Source organism: Toxotes jaculatrix, chromosome 24 (assembly GCF_017976425.1).
Source record: "Toxotes jaculatrix isolate fToxJac2 chromosome 24, fToxJac2.pri, whole genome shotgun sequence".
Taxonomy (NCBI): domain Eukaryota; kingdom Metazoa; phylum Chordata; class Actinopteri; family Toxotidae; genus Toxotes; species Toxotes jaculatrix.
The window spans coordinates 10846292-10865620 of NC_054417.1; the positions used below are offsets into that span (position 1 = coordinate 10846292).

The following is a 19329-nucleotide window of genomic DNA, read 5'->3' on the forward strand; positions in this document are numbered from 1 at the left end:
AATATATCGCAGACACTGTTAGATTTGGGCTTTTGTGTTCGTCTGCACTACTCTGGGAATTTATAGGAATTCAGATCATTACAAAGCATCCTGACCAAATACATTATCTATTGTTTTCTTGTCCAGCACGGCACTGGGCTCAATAAAACATCCTCTCCTTTCACTGTTTGATGTATTGTTACATAACTTATCGATTGATTCTTGACCCCTGGGTTTGGAATCGGGGCCTAAGTACCCCTTATCGTTCTTCGCTTCTGAGCAGCTGCCTTGCTCAAGGACATCCTGTCACATTTTCCCTGCCCGATTTCGAGAACGGAACCACCAAACCTGTCTGTCAGATGCCTGCTGTAGGTATCTGAGCGGCCACAGCGTTCTGGATGAAAGCAGCTGCGTGTCCGATGCCGCGCGGTTATTAGAAAACATTTGTCCGAGCGGCTCAGAGCAGCACGCCGACGACGAGCCGAGCGACCGAGCTGCTGTTTGCACAGACTCTGAGCTTAGAGGATTTTTAAGTAGCTCTTCACCATGGGACCCCTCTCCTCATTATCTGGAGTGGGAGTGTGGGAGAGAGGCAGAGAGGCAGGAGAGAGAAAAACAAGGGCAGTGCGGAGGGGGGGGGGGGGGGGGGGGGGGGGGGGAAGTCAGCATATGGATTATTATTTGTACGTGCTTTTCAGACAAAGGTTAACTGCAGGTGCGCTTGTGTGTGACCAGCTCGGCGGGTGCTTTTAACAAACTGGGCAGGGTTGTGCATTTGTGCGCTGACACACCTAAAAGCCTGAATTATAAAGCAGAAAACAGTGTTTTGTCCGTGGAGGCATGCTCAGCAGCACCAGGTTTTAAAACTGTTTTTGATATTGTTTATGGGTTTGTTTTATTTACCACAAAATTACCATCTCTGCTCCCCCCCCCCCCCCCCCCCCAATAATCCACAACACCCACTGTGTTCAGTGGTTGCCCACTTTATACACCTACTCTCCACGTGTATGTGAGCATGATCACACACACCTGTACTGAAGAAGCAGGGATCTGTGTCTGGTTTTAGCGGATCTAAGAATATTTGCCGGGTCTTTTCTCCGGCTCCTGCTCTCGTCTCATTTTCACCTTCATGTCAGCTACAAAACGACTCTTAATATTTAATTCTAACTTGCACTGAATAGGCGTTTAACTGTCCTATATTTAACTTAACGATGAAAGCGCCGCAGATGCACAGATTGACACGTACTCTGAAATAAGACGCCACTCTCATTTTCAGGACCGCAGGGAGCCAAACGTCTATTTATTAACCATCTGACATATGAAGTAGAAGGCACCAGAAACCATTTCTTGGTATTCCACTGTTCCCCATCTCCTGTGAAAGACTTTTCAAATATTTGATGTGCACTTAACAGAAAAATTTTAATTGCCTCACTGGCAAGACATGTAGCTTCAATTAGCTTATGTAAACAGGCAGCTGGCACATTACCATCACATTTACAGTAGCGTCTATCTGACACCGGTTTACAGTTATATTTATTGTGGCAGAGAACATTTCTGACCCCCCCATAATGGACGCACTTGCTTATTAATGCAGCTGCAATTAGCCGTCAAGATTTTCTTATCATGTTAGTACAATAATTATTTCCACAGCCGCTAAGTGGAACTAATGAACAGGAAAATCAGCTCTTTGCTTTACAGTAACATCATTAGTTAGTTTGCTGCCATTTCATATAAGTAGAGTTTTTAATGATTTCTAGATGGCATTTCAAATTCCAAGTGGGTGTTGAGGAGGCCAGGAAATGCAAAGTAGAGCTCAGATCATGTCGCTCAGCTGGGATTGAATAAGAAACGTTGGTAGAGCATATGGTGAGAGTTGGCTTTTGTGCAACTGACACTGTATTTGAGGAAGTAGCTTCTATATAATCTATATATAATGTGTTGAAGTTATAGAAATTTCAAGGTATATATACAGAGAATGTGTTTAATACAGTTATAGCACAGCAAATCTGGGGATAGGTTAAAATTCCAGTATAGAAAATGCAAAGAGGGGGTATAAAGGGTGGTTCATTTCTGACCTGAGACCCTGTAGTAGCAGCTGCAGTAACTCTGTCATGTTCAGATAAACTAAAGACGCTTTATTTCGTCCATGTCTCGCAGGCATCGTCCTCTGAATTCTTTCGGCCCGTTTAATCTCCTCTGACAGCCTCATTGTTTTCTGCGTCCTTTGAAAATAGTTATCAGAAGTGCCGTGCCTCACCAAGTACACAGGTCGCAACGAAGTTAACTCAGTTAATTAGTGCTTACCCATGAGCAGACAAACACATAATACAAGGATTAACAAAGAACACGGCAGGGCCAAATTCAGCATGAGCGCAGATGTTAGGACGCGTTCTAAGATCTCCAACAACATGCATAAATTCCTTAAATGTCATCGTCGCCATAATTTATTCCGGTAAATGAAACAAATACACACGTCTTATTGCTGCTCTGAAGGCGTAGATCACACACACGCACGCACACACAGCCCAGTCTCCTGTGAGTGGTGAGCAGCAGTCACGAGGAGAGAATGTGTGAGGGGAGAATGACACAGCATCCATCTCTCTCTCTCTCTCTCTCTCTCTCTCTCTTCCCCCTTTCACTTCTTTGCTGCTGTGATGCTGGGAGGACGCAGCCCGTGTGGAGCCCGTGTGGATGCATGCCACAGCGGGTTGTTATTTTTCAAAGATTATGAGATGGAGGAGAGAAACGTACAAACAACAGGATTAATGTCACAGTGTGGGATTTTTTTTTTTTTAATCTGGAAGCTGATCTAATTCATCAGGGACTGAGATTAATTTTAGTGTCATCCAAAAGGACTTTCTATCTCCTTTTGTTTTTTTGTTTTTTTTTGGGAAAATACAATAACTGGCCTTAGGGAGCAAACTAAAAGGCAGATGTCTAAATATTTACCTAGCTGTTAAACATAACATGTATTTGAGTTAATATGGTTTCAAGTTTTGCTTGACACCCCCCCCCCCCCCCCTCCCTCTTCTCTCTCATATTTTAACTTGACAAGGATAAAACATATTAAAGTTGATTAATTAATCAACTGTAATATATGATAAATTCGAGCCTTTGACTTTACTGACCTCTTGACTCTTCATGTCCTGTGACCATACCTTCTCCTCCATCAGGTCCCATCAGCCTCACCTGTACTTTGTGTTTAGTGCTTATTCACAACGGTTAGCGTGCCCACTTGCTAAACTAAGTAAGGTAACATGGTGAACATTATACCTGCTACACAGGAGCATTTTATCATTGTTACTGTTAGCATGTTGCGATGCTAGCTCAAGTCACTGCAGTGTCCTGTGAGGTTTATTTGTCACTCGCGCACACAGCTGCTGGTTTCACAGGGGCTTGATCTGTTTGATCGACTCAGCATCTGACCATTCTCCCTTATTTGTCCCCTTCCAGCCACCAGACCCAGACAACATGCTGGGACCATCCCAAGATGGCCGAGCTCTACCAGTCCCTGGGTAAGCTGGAGTCGCTTAAGCTGTGAAACACTGATCACTTTATGTAACCCAACACCATTGAATGACACTGTGGGGCTGGAAAAGCTTTGGTTGAGCCTGAGTAATGAAGGTTAACTAGCAGTAAGAGACTCCTCTGTCTCCTCCGTCTTTATCTCTGACTGTGTTTTGGTCCCGTTTCCTTCTCCAGCTGACCTGAACAATGTTCGATTCTCGGCCTACCGGACTGCCATGAAGCTCCGACGCCTGCAGAAGGCTCTCTGCTGTGAGTACTCTCTGTCCACAGCTCTGTATTACAATCCTGTATCTGCAGGATTTTACACACTGCACTGCTGCCACATGATTGGCCGATTGGATGATTGGATAATTGGCTGATGCTGATAGTGTTCCGGGGGTTTTTCGTCTCTTGTTTCAAGCACACCCCCTTTCTCATCATAAGTGTTCCTCTCTTTGTTCCAGCCCTCTTATACATCTTCCTTGCTCTTTCTTTTCTTCCATCTCTCTGTCTCCTTTTTCAGTCCACATTTTCTTCTTCATCATCTCCTTCTTCCTCCACCTCCCTCCTCTTCTTTGTCTTTGCTCTGCTTCTACCACCATTTCGTCTCAGCCCTTACAGTCTGTGTTTGTGTTTGTGTGTGTGTGTGTATGCGCGTGTGTGTGCGTGCGTATATCCATATGTATGTTTACTCATCCCTCTCGTCTCTCGCTGGTGGATGTGCAGAGAGTGTGGCCGCCTACGAGCTGTTATGTGTGTGATATGTTTTAAGGCGGTATAGCTGGTTGCAGCCGTACAGCACAGTTATCAAGCTGATCTAAAAATAAAAAAAAACGACACCTTTGGCGATTAACCCTGACGAACAGGGCTCAGGGCTTTTTCGTTTCCACTTCACAGGCTGCAATAAAAGTGGAAAATGCAAAGGAATGGTAATGATAATAATAGAAACAATGGATCAAATGAGTGTCTGACGTAACCCACAGAGAATGATCACTGAACTCTGCAGCTCTCCTCAGCTCAACAGGGCATTTCAGTGTCTTTCAGCTCAGTGTTTTGGTTTTATGGCCTCTGTTCATTACCTGCCCGACACCAGATTCGTTCAAATCCTCCATAGACTAATCCTGAAACAGGTTGCAGAGTTAAAGTTGTTCTGTCCATCCGTGAAGTCAACACACAGCCTTTACCTTTACTCTTCTGTTCCTTTTCTCCATCTTGCTTTGAGAACAGCAGCAGCCTGTTTTAGTGAGGTGCAGCAGAAGGTGCAGTGGATCATTGGAACGTTGTGGAATCTGTTGTTCAGTGCGACGAAACCCATTTTTTTTTTCATGTTCGTGTGGTTGTTCCAATTAAAAATGGACTGTCAGCATGTCTTCTGTGTGCCTCTCTCATGCTGTTCATTTGTGACCATTGTGTGTGCATGTGTGTGTGTGTGTGTGTGTCTGTGTTCTTGGAAGAGGAAAAGGGGAAACAGCTGGGGTGCCAGAAATGAAAGCTGACGAGTTTTGTGAGTCACAGAACTCGCAAGACGGCATCTGAGAGATTCTGTCGGCAGATCCTAGATCGTATCATCAGACTTTGTTTCAGCAAAACACAATGTCCAGAAATTAAAAAAAAAAGAAAAAATTCTAGCAAAATAAATGTCCGATTTGCAGCCTTCATCCCTTCAGTTTAAGTATGATTTGCCTTCAGCTGACTTATCAGCCGCTCCAGGATTATTAGAAGTGTGTGTGTGTGTGTGTGTGTGGCCTTTTAACACACCTCTCTCATCTCTCTCTGTCCTGTAGTGGACTTAATGAATGAATAAGATGAATAGTATGATATTCTATGGATCCCTAGAGTGAAGTCCCCTTCCTCCTGCTGTCCTTTAGAGGCATTGAGCTCAAGGACACTTAGAACATCAAGGGTTTGAACCCGCACCGCCGTGTGGGCGCACACTCACCTCAGATATGTGTGTGTGTTTCTGATCACTAGCCATCCTCCTCTCTCTTTTGTGTCTGTAGTGGACCTGCTGAGCATGCCGACGGCGTGCGAGGTGTTCGACCAGCACGGTCTGAAGCAGAACGAGCAGCTGCTGGACATCTCCCAGCTGGTCACTTGTCTGACCAGCCTGTACCAGCGGCTGGAGCAGAGCCACTCCCACCTCGTCAATGTCCCGCTGTGCGTCGACATGTGCCTCAACTGGCTGCTCAACGTCTACGACACGTACGCGGACCACACACACACACACAGAGAAGTGTTTCCGTTATTTCACTGAGATTGAACATGTTCTAACGTGTTGTTTTGTCGGGTGGTAGTGGTCGCACCGGAAAGATCCGGACTCTGTCATTCAAAACTGGAATCATCTCACTCTGCAAGGCTCACCTGGAGGATAAATACAGATGTAAGTAATTCAGTGGGACAAAGGAAAAAACACACAGTAATGTCTTTCACTCAAAAGTCCAACAAGTCTTCAGGTCCCTTCTGTCTCTCGCTCTGTCCAGTCTTTCCTCTCCTTAAGTCACCATGTGCCTTTTCTCTTCTCTTTATCTATTTTTTTCTGCATCTTTTCCCACCTGTCATTCTCCCTTTCCTCTCCTCCTTCCTCCCATCCTCCCATCTCCTTTTGTCCCCCCATTTTCCCCCTCATCTCCCACTCCCCCCTTCCTGTCGTCCTCTCCTGCCCCTTCTCCTCCTCCTCCTCATCTTTCCCTCGTCCAGTCTTGTTCAGACAGGTTGCCAGCGCAACCGGTTTCTGTGACCAGCGTCGCCTGGGCCTCCTCCTCCACGACTCCATCCAAATTCCCCGGCAGCTCGGCGAGGTCGCGTCCTTCGGCGGGTCCAACATCGAGCCCTCCGTCCGCAGCTGCTTCCAGTTTGTACGTCTCACACACACTTCTGTTTTTCGGTCTGAGTTAGCAGTGCAGTTTGACTTTCTACAGAGTCATAGATAGTAATAATGAATGTACACACTAATAATAGTGACAGGGCTGCCCAGATGTCTGTTTACACTGATGCCTGAGACCGTCCATATGAAGACCACGTATTCCCACAGCCCCACCAAGCATCCGAGTGTTTGTTTACTTGAGGCTAAATCAGGTTTATTTATAGAAGGAAACTAGATTGTCACTGAAAGCCAAGCTGGAAATAAAGGATGAGGAAAAACAAGAGGGACAAGAAGTGTATCACAGATTTCAGTAAACACAGACAGAGGGGGAGAGTGTGTGTGTGTGTGAATTTAAGTGTCAGGCAGGAGAAGTAACTGAGCGACAGACTGTAGGGGATCAAACAGATCATCTCTTACAGCTGCAAATGGAAACACGGACATTTTTATGGACGCATGCAAGAAGGAAACCTCAAACAAATAGGACACAATGAACACAGTATATCTACCTGTTCATTTAGCTTTCTTTCCTCAAACGTATTGTCAAAGTAAAACCACTCTCATATGCAGAAAGCTCGACAGGCATAGCGAGCATCAGACTGGGATTTTCTGGAGATAATCATAGTCCCCGGTAATCAAAAACGAGCATCTGTCACCCACTGGCGTACCTGCTTTGTTTGGGAGTTTAATGGAGACATTTTACACACACTTTGATTGACAGAGCCACTAATACAAGGCTTGATATATGAGAGCTGTCAACGTCAGGTGTTTTTTTTTTTTTTTTTAATGCTTTGGAGGCTGTAATAGCCTGGTCCCTCGATTGTTTCTACCCTGAAGAATCACTTAGCTTTAGCTAAGAGAAATCTTTACAGACTCTGTGAACGTACATAAAATGTATAAATTATGTTCCAGACACTCGTGTCTGACAGAGATAATTGTCCCTAACAGAAGGCTTTCGCTTTCATTTTTCAGTGATTATGAGTTTTGAACAAACAGTCTTGTATAAGCCCCGACGATCTGAGTATGTGAATAGACTTTACACAAACACACACACATAAAATCCCACATAAACACCCCCAGACACGCATAACAGGTGGATTGTCTCATATCATCTCGCCCTAAAACTGGAGATAGCTTCGCTTCGGTCCAGCTGCTGCCTCTGAGGAGTCAGTGTTTGTGGGTATGAGGCAGAAAGAGAGAGGGAGGGAGGGAGGGAGATATGGGGTGTGAAGCCCAGGGAAATTCCAAAGTCTCTGGAGTTCTTTGAGTCCCTGTTGATGGGAAACTATTTTAACAACAAATGGGAAAATAGTGCATTTGCATAACATCTACACAAAGATGGCAGAGTGCTTCTCTAATTTAAAGTACCAGACTCTTAGTTTTTAGACTGAGCTCTTATTTCACAACATATTTAAGGTTGTTTTAACTACCTCTCAACCAAAACAAGTACTCTGGCTCACTTTCAAACATGAATCAGTTTTTTTTTTTATATCCAAAACCCTATTTTTTATTTTTATACCCTGCTTCCTGTAACTTTTGTTTTCCCAGGCCAACAACAAACCAGAGCTAGAGGCAGCCATGTTTCTGGACTGGATGCGCCTGGAGCCCCAGTCCATGGTGTGGTTACCCGTCCTGCACCGCGTGGCCGCGGCTGAGACCGCCAAGCACCAGGCCAAGTGTAACATCTGCAAGGAGTGTCCCATCATAGGATTCAGGTCAGCGGAGTCAAACCGTCACAACACAACCACTTTTTTTTTTTTTTTGTTTTACAATACAAATGTACCTTAAAGAGTTCGCCGTTTCTATCTGTATGAGTTGATTTAAAATAACATGGTGAATAAACGGGGTTTTTGGTGCTCAGAAACTTTTTTTTACCTAAAGGTTGAGACCTGTAAGAGGAGGTGTCTCTCTTCTATTGTTGGCGGGGCCCTTCATGACAACAGTGATGGTAAATTTTAATAGAGTCCCAGGGCCAGCGCATACATTACTCATTCAAGTACCCAGGCCCAAGGAATTTGAACTGCTCCAACCCTGGAGAAAACAAAGCTGTAAATTTCCCTCTTTTGTTGATTTTCTCTCATTCTTCCTCCCTTTCCCCCTTCTTCTATTCTATCTTTTATTTACACTCTTCTATTTATATGAACCCCTCCCACCTTTGCTCCCTCCTTCTCCTCCTGTCTTCTTCTCTTTGCTTTATTGACGTACTCCCCTCCCCCCTCCTTTTCCCTTTCTCTCCCCAGATATCGGAGTCTGAAACATTTCAACTATGACATTTGCCAAAGCTGCTTCTTCTCTGGTCGCGTTGCAAAGGGACACAAGATGCAGTACCCCATGGTCGAGTACTGCACTCCGGTATGAATATAGATGCTTTCCTGCTCTGGAACACGTAAATGAAATAGAAAAGAAAACTGTGAAGATGTGAACATCAGATCTGTGCTTTTAGTCCAACAGTTTTTTCACTCAGTTGCAGCTGAAACGGAGACGCCAACACGTTAAGTCCTCCTTGTATAGAAAGGGTTATAGTTTGATTTCTTTAGCCCAGGGCTGAAATAAAGACACCGAGGCCTCGGCTGAGAGTCATAAATCTGTTTCCTCTTTCTTGTAACTGTAGCGACACACTCGGATCTGACAATGAGGGTATTAACTTTCCACTTCACTGGACGTGTGAATAAAGTCAAAAGGGCCTGGAATAAATGAGCAGCGTGCCCTTAAAGGTGTGTTTGTGCCCCACTTCCACGGAGTGAACAAAGCCACCTTTGTGCCCTGTCTCTCCCCCAGACTACATCAGGGGAGGATGTCAGGGACTTTGCCAAGGTCCTGAAGAACAAGTTTAGGACCAAGCGCTACTTCGCGAAACACCCACGCATGGGCTACCTGCCTGTCCAGACAATCCTGGAGGGAGACAACATGGAGACGTGAGTCACGCTCGCACACACACACACACGTAGACACAAGGCAAGCCAGGAAGAGGAACTAGGTTTTATTAGAAACTTGATAGAGACACTCACTGATGTGACCTGAATTAGAATAAACACACTAACAATCAAACGTGAGTCAATGATTGCACAAAGACACGGGTTTAAGCAAAACACACATGCATGCAATATGGCGTAGAGGTAGTTTGGCGACAAAGATTTGGCTGTGATAGTGTTTGTGTGGTGTCGTGTCCGTGCTTGTGTGTGTCCTGTAGTTCCGCAGCACATATTTAGTTTGTTTATCCATATGAAGTGTGTGTTTGATGCTCCTTGTTGAAAGAAGCAAGTTGTTTAAGAGTTAAAGTCAAAGATTCAGAGGAGACATGGACAACTCTGGTGTCCGGATGGATGCCGGAGGGTCTCGGCTGTCAGGAGGAAGAAATAACTCAGGAAGCAAAGTATGGAAAGAAAACAGAATTAGTTAAATTTAATATTTTGTTAATTTAATCCATACAAAAACATGAGTGTGAAAACTACAGTTTTTATGTTTTACAAAGGGTTATGTGGGAGACTATTTCCAGGCTGGAGTCTCCTCTGGTTGCCTGGCAACTGCTCAGAGCCAGAAAATAGTCCCAGCAATAGTCTTGGCAAGAAAGTGAATAAACACATTTCCGAAAATGTCAAACTATTCCTTTAAAATGTAATCACAGCAGGGGACAGGAAGGGTCACCGGGGGGGATTTTCAGTCAACTTTTGCTGATGGTTCTCAAGTGTGTATGGATGGATTAAAAAAAAAAAAAAAAAATAACCAAGAGCAGCAACGATCAGTCGATTTGTCAGTGGACAGAAAGTTATTAAAACTATTTTGACCATCCAAAAACTTTATACATTATTTTCTTTAACCATAATACCAAAACTTTGATGGCTCACATGTGAGGCTTGGCTTTGGACTGTTTGGTCAGACAAAACAAGACCTCTGAGGATGTCACCTTCGGACGTGGGAAATCCAAACAGACATTTTCCACTGTTTTCTGACATTTTGGGGGGAAATTGGATTCTTCTGACTTTTGTGTCTTGTAATCCTTCTGTGAAATAACTCGACCTCCCCAGGAACCTTCGTGAAATGAATCCCTGTGTCCTCCGCTGGACAAAATATGAGACTCTGTTGACACGGTTTCTGAATTCGCCTCAGACACAGGACGTTTCTTGTTACCTAACTGCTGACGTGCTGAATAAAGTTTGCAGTATGTCTGTGACGAGCTAAAATCAGCTGATAGTATCGGCCGTGGTTCAGCCTCTGTCGCGAATATGTGAGATTATGAAAATCAAAATAACTTCTAATACTTTTACTGGCTGAAGATACTCAGTCAGTAAGCAAATCATTAATAACAGAGGTACTGGCACTTTACTTAGATGGTGAATGTCTCCCTGTTGCTCATTCAAGGCCAAGCATGTAGTGCTACACTGTGTGGTATCATTAGAAATATGCAACACAATAAGATTAAACACAAAGTGGTGAAGGCTTCGCGGTTTTAAGGACTTATCGTCTATAAGTGATGAATGACGCGCACAGAATCCACGCTAACCTTTAGCATAGGAAGAATGTCTAACTGTGACTTGTGTCTGTCGTTCTACGGTGCGACAACACGCGCTCGTTATGTTGTGTTTGCGTGGTGGATGTCCTTGGTTTTGCCCTCTCAAAGAAAAATGTCCTCCCTCGTCCGTGCATGCACACATTAAGGAGTGTTTGGTTATATTTGAAATGGTTTGTTGTATCAGTGACATTTCAGTTGTGTTATTGAACCAGGCAAATCGCTCAGCAATAAATTCCTTATCAACGATGACAGCTTAGTGTGTGTGTGTGTGTGTGTGTGTGTGTGTGTGTGAGAGAGCGCCCTTGCATGTCCCTGTTCACTTTAACCCATATTTAATCACACTGTCTTCAGTATAGTCTGCCCCCCCCCCCCCCCCCCCCATGTCTGCCCCCTTGCTGCCTTCCATACTACAGCTCCCACCATGCCTTGCTGTGCAGTGTCCTCCCACTTCTTGTGTCATCATCTCACGTTTTTTTGTCTTGCAGTCCTGTCACTCTGATCAACTTCTGGCCCGTAGACCATGCGTGAGTACCTGGTTCGCACATGCACACGCACACACACACACATACAAACACACACACACACACACACACTGCACCTGTTCATTCACTTTCTGTGAGTCTCATGTTCAAATATTCTTTCTTTCAAACACACATGCAAGCACACGTGGTTTTCTTTTTATTCTTTTAATCACAAATTCTTTTAATTCTATCACACACACACACAGCTCCACCCATTTCACAGTCATTGTGTAGTCATTTTGTTTGTAGTTGTGGTGGGTTTTGCATCTCACAGTTCGTAGCTGCTGCTTGACCCCACTTCACCCTGCAGATCTGTGAGTCAGGATGAGTGACTCCTGTCATTTGGTCATTAAATATGTAATTAAAAAAAAAAAAAAAAAACCTCCAAGACCCTGTAACGTCAGGGAAAATTAGGACATAATTAAATTAAAAAAAAACAACAACATACTGTTATAGTATTGTAATGGAAAAGATAAACCAAATCTCTGACCTATTTACTTCTAATATATAGGGATAGTTTCCGTTCACCCCTGTGTTGAATTAAAAACTCTGTTTGGGCTCTTAGCAGGTAAATCCTCCAAATGTGAAGGTAACCTTGTGAAGGGAAGTTTTCAGGAGTTCAAAGAGTCAAATCCTAATTTCTCAAGGACTAAAACACTGCAGGAAAAGTTGTTAGAATCCTCAAGAGTCTCCTGGTTAATGATGTCAAAGTACTCACTTCTTAGATCCGAGGCCTCTTTTGAAGTGAAGGCAAATGTATTCTGAGCCAAGAGTGCAGGATACAAGCAAGGAGCTTATTTACAAAGCATTTCACACTGTCACACATCTGTGCCTTGTACTGCCGCTCCCTTCGTGGCTCTCCTGTGGATTTATGCGGCTTGTGCGTGTGTGTGCGCTGGGATTAATGAGTCCCTCCTGGTTGCATTCATGAGCTCTCTCTCTTTTTCTCTGTCTGTTTCTCTCTCTCTCTCTTTCTCACAGGCCTGGATCGTCCCCTCAGCTCTCACATGACGACACGCACACTCGGATTGAACACTACGCCAACCGGTAACACACCTATCTGCATTTAGCCGCGGCTCCTCACAGCGTTGCGAACAGGAACGCGGGGATGTAACCTTCCTCGCGCTCTACTGCCCCCCCCCCCCGCTGCTGTCCTCGGCCCCGCGAGCGCCACAGATAATGGCTCCTCCAGAGAGAGCCCCCCCCTCAGACACCAGAAACGGTGTGATTGATGTGATTTGAAAATAATGACTTTGGAGAAAATGCTAAAACACACTTCCTGCGCTTGGATGTCTGTCTTCTTTCCCCCCACTGCGTTCACGCCGCCCGTTAACTCACAGGGGATCGGTTGCCCTAATTCTTTGCTGACGCAGTTGTGGGGAACTTTCAGTCAACATTTCTCACGATCATTACGCTCAAGAAATTTCAAAGTTAAAGAGCTTTGTGGTGTTTTAAAGCAATCAGTCACAAATTAGAGGTGTTTTACCTCCGAACAGGTCTGATTATTTTCATTGGAAGCTTCCCCTCACACCAGGGTTTGAAATTCACAGCAGATTGAACATATATAAGTGATAGACGGACTTAAACAACATGTTTTCCTACTCCTGTTCGCAACTGAGTGAGGCTCTTTGCGTTATTTAGGCTGAGTAATCTTATTAAATGCTAACACTAATGACGTGAACCTACCTCTCAGGCATATGTCATATACAGTCAGTCCAAAGTATGGCTGTTTCTGCTCATGTTGTTGGAATATGGTTTAATTATAAAGGCCGATTTATGTCTTTAGATTCAGCTTAAACTCTTTGTGTATCTTCCACGTCTACATGTATTCATGTAGGTGATGTACTGTGAATTCAATATTCCAACTTACTTCTGACTGTATATGTCAGTGCTTTGGAAGTAGTTTATGCACGATTGTTGATTCTACAGAGATGGAGAAAGGGATACCTTGACAAACCATGTTTAAGTATCTTTTTATCGCTAGGAGCTTGCTATTGTCTGTAAAAGTTTCCATCCTCCCTTAAGCATCAGTCTCACTGCAGCAGTTGTCACATAGAAAAAAAAAATATGCCAAGATATCCCTTTGCATACAGTACAACCCGAATCTGTACACAAGATAAAGTGATGTGTTAACTTTTTTGGTGAATAAGTGTTCTGCACTGAGAGTCCAGTATCTGCATACGCTAATGTACCTGAGCTGTTGCTTGTGGCGTCCAGTGCGCCAGCATGTGAGCTCACAAAACCCCCATCGATACTGGGACTCGGACCGGAGAACCATTAGGACCACACTGCGGTACCACGCCGAGTGAACCAGAGCTTATTCACCAAAATAATTTGAGCGTTCGCTTTCGGTTTGCAGTGATCCTAACCTCGCTCCCACAAACCCACCTCTGAGGGACAAGAAGCAGTCAAATCAGTGACCTCAATCGATTAGTCGGTCAATTGATCGGCGAATCAGTCAGTCGAGCGCTGGTGGCGTTCCTCAGTGGAGCCAGTGTGAGGTTTGAGCCACAGGCTGCAGTGTTTGATCCCTGCTGGCGAGTGTTTGACACTTCTCATTGTTGCCTTAGGCTAACACACACACACACACACACACACACATGCTGAGTCACCCCCCCCCCCCCTACTCCAAGCCCTGTGCTCTCAGCCTCTGTTCGTGTCCAGATCTGGTGAACTGCAGATACCATCCAGCAGATTAAATGAAGGTGGCAGAGTGAAGAAGTAGCATAATTAAGCTGTGAGCAGGCTGATGGCTCTCAGGCCGCCCGGGTTATCTCTTGTTTCTGTAGCATGCACTAGCTTAGGAGTACAAATGCACCAGCCTGGGCAGATGCCAGTCTGTCACAGTCCATCTGCCTAAAATGCTTACTGCCAAGCACAGAGCATTTTTTTTTTTTTTTTTTTTTTTTTAATGTGAGCACTGATAAAGCCCTTAGAATCTCTTTGCTTTCCACACAGACACTTGAACCACCAGGAAACTGATCTAGTGGAGATAGCGACAAGGCAATTTAAATCTTTGGCTTTTGGCTCCCAAGCGTTTTATCATGATAGATCTGTTGGAGAAGCATCGCGAGGAGGTTTGTTTACAAGGCTCGTCTTAATAGCCAGATGCTGCTTTCTTAAAGAAAACAGCGTTGTTTTTTTTTTGTTTTTTATTTTCCTTTAAAGTATCCGTTCTCCCTTTCCTCCTGGGCTATGTAGCTATGTACAGAGGTGTTCATTTCCTCCTGCTTTGATATATCTGTATTAGATTTCAGACTCCATTTCATTGCACAGTGGTGACGAATGGAATTTTGTTTGTGGTGCTCGAAATGTTGAAAAGACCACAAAATGAAACCACAGTGGTTCATTACCGAGTGAAACCAGACACAAACAAATGGCTTTTTAATGAGCTCAATCTACTGAATCAATATTGGATTATATTCTGATGTCATTACCGACAATGATGGCTCTTGTAGTCATTCTGCAGCAGTTTGTTGACACTACTGTAAGTCTTTTTTTCACCTCATGTCCCCCATCTGGGAATTACAACTGGAGGACTTGGTTGTAATATGTAGCAGATGATTCCAAAAGATATAAAAGCAAATATGATGTTGAATTACTCCTTTAAAAGAATGAAAAAGAGACCTAGTATTATTATATTATTAGAAACCAGTGTCCGTCCAGACTCTGTGCTAATGCAGTCTCCCTGCGTTTGACATATGTTGTCATGATATTTTATCTTCTCCCACATTACGACACCAGGCCTCCGTTTCTTCCCTTCTTCTTCTGCCATTCATTCTGTGAAAACCAAAGCTGTTTTTTTTTTTTTTTTGTTTGTTTGTTTCATATCAAACTGCACATGAGTTAACACCCTGAAACCACCGGGGGGGATCACACCAGTAAAATATCTGAACTAAAGTGGATTCTCCCTCTAGATTCTACTAATTGCTCAGCCTTTTGGTTTTGGGACTGACTGCTCTGTTTCTTCCCCCTCCGCAGGTTAGCAGAAATGGAGAATCGTAATGGCTCTTATCTGAATGACAGTATCTCACCCAATGAGAGCATGTGAGAACCGCTTTTTGTTTGTTTGGTTGTGCCAGCCTCCTCACTCACTGATATGGCTCGCTGTGTATGAACTGGCTCTGTCTTCTTTGTTTTCCATTGGCTGGTTGTGATATATGTCAGTGACTATGTTTCCATGTGCACAGTGTTCTGGATACAAGTTCACAGCTGTTTGCTTTATCATGTTCCACACAGATACAGTGACTTCAGAAGGTGTTCAGACCCCTTCTCTTATTACACTCTGTGTTGTAGACTTCATTTTAAATGGATAAATTTGACATTTGTGCCCATTCGTTTACATTAATACCCATTATTACAAAGTTAAAACATGTTTTCAGATTTTTTTTTTTTTTTTTGTAAATTTTATTCAAAATCAAAAACTCTTTGCTCTTTGGATTTGGGATGTTTGTCCCTAGTCTTCCTGGCACATCTTCTCAAGCTCCATAAGACTGGGAACTGCCATCTTCAGGTCTCTCCACAGATGTTCTATGGGGTTGAAGTCTGGGCCACTTCAAGCTCCAAGTTCCAGACACATCTCAAAGAGAGTTAAATTACAGCAAATGAACACAAACTGGGAGCGCTTGACCACATGTTGGAAAAGCCACAGCAAAGGGCCTGAATACTTTGGAAATTAGACCTTTTCACTTGGTCGTTATGGCTTATTGAGTGTATATTGATGAACAAAATAGCAGCTTTATCGATTTAAAATTAAATCTACAACAGAGTAAAGTTCCCAGAAAGCCACAGGGTATGCGTACTTAGTGAAGTCACTGTATACCCCTGTACACCTGAGCAGAATATAACAGATATTATATTCTTACTGTCCTTGGGGACAAGTGGTGATAATTGGCATATTAAATTAATATGGAACGCATTTCTAATGGGAATCCCAAATAAAGATAGTATTAGTGTTGTTATATTATTTTTTATTTGTTTAAACTCATTACTGTGACTTTGCTTTCAGTGATTCTCCTTTCTTAAAAATGCTGGATTGACAGTTTCATATAAAAATGTGTTTTGTTTTGTTTTTTTTCTAAAAGATCCTTATGCGCGGGACAGAGAGAGGAACAGAAAAACACCACAGATTTGCATCTGTTTGGCTATAAAAGCTGGTCAGGGTCTGAAAGCCGCTGACTGCTGAAACTAACTGTAGTTCTTAATGTCCAGAGTCTCTAAAAGACCCACATAAATCCACTTTTACAGGTGCATCTGTCCAATCAGTCCATCATCAGTTTGTGTCTTGTTCTGCTTCGTTTTGCACCTCGCTAAAAAATCTGACCAAACATGACTTAGCAATATCAGCAATTCGAAGAAAGCATTAATATGAAAAATGGTTTTGAAATTAAAAGTATAGAACATTTGTTTTTACAGCTATAGTTTAAAGTTATTATTAAATAAATGCAGGTTTGGACAGGTCATAGAAAATATGTTTCTGTCATCTCTGGTTGTGGCCATTTATATTTCATAGATTTCATAGTAATTAAATTATTAAACCGGAGCTTCAGTGATACAGTGTTCCATAAAATTTTTTTTTGGGGGGGGGGGGGGGGCTGGTGAAAAACAGCTTAAAATAAGACAAGGTAAAACACAAAGGCTTTGTCATTGGTTTAGTCTTAAAAGTCGGCTTCGTCCCACAGATGCACACGGAAAGTAACAACAGTAACTTGCCAAAAGCAGCTTTGTTGATGAAGTTAAAAAGACGAGCCGGAAGAATCTAGACTCCAGAGCCGAGAGAGAGAGAGAGCGAGACGCTTTTCTCATAATGAGTTTTACTTTCACGTCAGCAGTCATCTTGAAGGGAATTTGTTGTTTTTCAGACTCATGCGTATCTGCAGCTCCTTAAGTATTCAGAATGGCAGATTGGCTGAGCTGAAAGCAGTGCAGTGTACGCAGCAGCAGCAGCAGCATCTAAATAGCTGGCCTAATTAAAACCCTCCCAAACACCACGGGGCCGCGTGTGTGATCGCTCCGAAATCTAGTGTTCCAGACAGAGTTCAGGACAAATGTGTTGTGGAGACGACAGGCCTGGTCCCTCTCTCTGTCCCCGCTGTGTTTCCGATTCTTTTTTTTTTTTTTTTTTTCTGTGGTGCAGTCCTGTTCCACTGCTGCTGTGTTATTCACTTGCTGATTTTCTTTTTCTCCATTTTTCTCTGTCTGTTTGTGTGTGTGTGTGTGTGCGCGTGTGTGCATGCAAACATGCACCGGTGTGTCTTTGACTATGCGAATGTGTGGATATGTCTGCCCATCATTGGTGGGCATTTGTGTGTGTCCGTGTGCGTGTGTGTGTCTGCAGCGATGACGAGCACATGTTGATCCAGCACTACTGCCAGTCTCTGAACCAAGGCTCTCCTCTCAGCCAGCCCCGCAGCCCCGCCCAGATCCTCATCTCCATGGAAACAGAGGAGAAGGGAGAGCTGGAAAGGGTCCTCAACGACCTGGAGCAGGAGAACAGGTCAGTGAACAGACCCATCTTTCAGTTATTATCTTCTGCTGGCTGTGCCTCACTTCTTCACTCCAAACAGTAACTTAACTCAGCTCTGACTTCAACAGGACGAGCAGGAAAAGTGTTTTATACCTTGTTATTTTTCATGAATAACAAAGGTCATACTTAATTTTTATCCTTTGAATTGGGGTCTTCAGACCAAGCAGCTGCAGGTGAGGTACGGCCGACTGATTCCTACATGGAGAGCATTGCAGTAGCTGAGCTGTAGCTGGGTGAGACGTTCTCAGACAGGTGAAGATCATAAGAAGTGAGGGATGACCGTGGAAGTATACACTTTATGTGCAGTGTCTCATCACTGGTTCTGGTCGTGGCAGCCAACCCGTCTTTTCAACCGGGTTTGGACAGACAGAGGTGGATGCAGGTTGAATGTGTGGTAGCGAGAGTTTCCTTGTCCCTCACTCCTGCTGGATGACACATTCATTGTTACTGTTGACTCTTGCATGCTGCAGAAAGCTGCAAGCCGAGTATGACCGTCTGAAGAAGGCCCACGACAGGAAGGGCCTGTCCCCACTGCCGTCACCTCCGGAGATGCTCCCCGTGTCGCCGCAGAGCGCGCGCGACGCCGAGCTCATCGCCGAGGCCAAACTGCTGCGGCAGCACAAAGGCCGTCTGGAAGCCCGCATGCAGATACTGGAGGACCACAACAAACAGCTGGAGTCCCAGTTGCACAGGCTGAGACAATTGTTAGAGCAGGTACACGGCAACATGAACTCACACACACAAACAGCAGTGTCTTACAGCTAAAATCCAACAGCGGCCTGTCCACAAACTTCTGACAAAAGAGCCTCTCCTTACTCAACATCTGCTTTAAAAATGCCCCTGAGCAAGGCAGTAGGAGACCCCGCTGGAGTCCTTGGTCTATAAAACAAAGAGTCTAAGTTGCTGTTAAGTTCCCACCAGTGGACTCAGACTCAGACTCAATCAGTCCCCCCCCCCCCAGTCTGTCTGACTGCCAGGATCAGCTGACACAGAGGATCAGGCCAAGTCCTCAGTCTCACAGACACACTTCACTTCCCTTTTGACTCTTCTAATTAAGCTGTATGGTGTGACTGCAAATTTCTCCTGTATCTAATATTGTGTGTGTGTGTGTGTGTGTGTGTGTCAGACGGATTCCAAGGTGAACGGCACAGCTCTGTCCTCTCCGTCCACCTCCTCTCAGCGCTCCGACTCCTCCCTCCCTCTGCTCCGTGTGGCTGCCAGCCAGACTACTGATACAATGGGTAAGAACACACACACACACACACACACAGACACACACACACACACTCTCTTTCTTAAGTTCTTTAATTTGCATGAACCTTTTTTTTGAATATCATAGTTAATATAAATAGACATGTAAGCAGCTTGAACTGACTGTATTTCTGTGTGTGTGTGTGTGTGTGTGTGTGTGTGTGTGTGTGTGTGT

The 19329-nt window shown here is 44.1% G+C and overlaps 1 protein-coding gene across 4 annotated transcripts in view; it reads left to right on the forward strand.

The window, feature by feature from the left end:
* Positions 1-19329, forward strand: part of dmd (dystrophin) — a 198804-nt gene that overhangs the window by 177015 nt on the left and 2460 nt on the right. For all 4 annotated transcript variants that reach the window (XM_041032423.1, XM_041032420.1, XM_041032421.1 and 1 more), the window contains 14 exons: positions 3433-3494; positions 3682-3756; positions 5487-5688; positions 5781-5866; positions 6184-6341; positions 7895-8061; positions 8587-8698; positions 9125-9261; positions 11342-11380; positions 12359-12424; positions 15359-15424; positions 17715-17873; positions 18374-18617; positions 19030-19144. In XM_041032423.1, the coding sequence (XP_040888357.1) occupies positions 3433-3494; positions 3682-3756; positions 5487-5688; positions 5781-5866; positions 6184-6341; positions 7895-8061; positions 8587-8698; positions 9125-9261; positions 11342-11380; positions 12359-12424; positions 15359-15424; positions 17715-17873; positions 18374-18617; positions 19030-19144 (1688 nt within the window). The remainder of the gene's footprint in view (positions 1-3432; positions 3495-3681; positions 3757-5486; positions 5689-5780; positions 5867-6183; positions 6342-7894; positions 8062-8586; positions 8699-9124; positions 9262-11341; positions 11381-12358; positions 12425-15358; positions 15425-17714; positions 17874-18373; positions 18618-19029; positions 19145-19329) is intronic.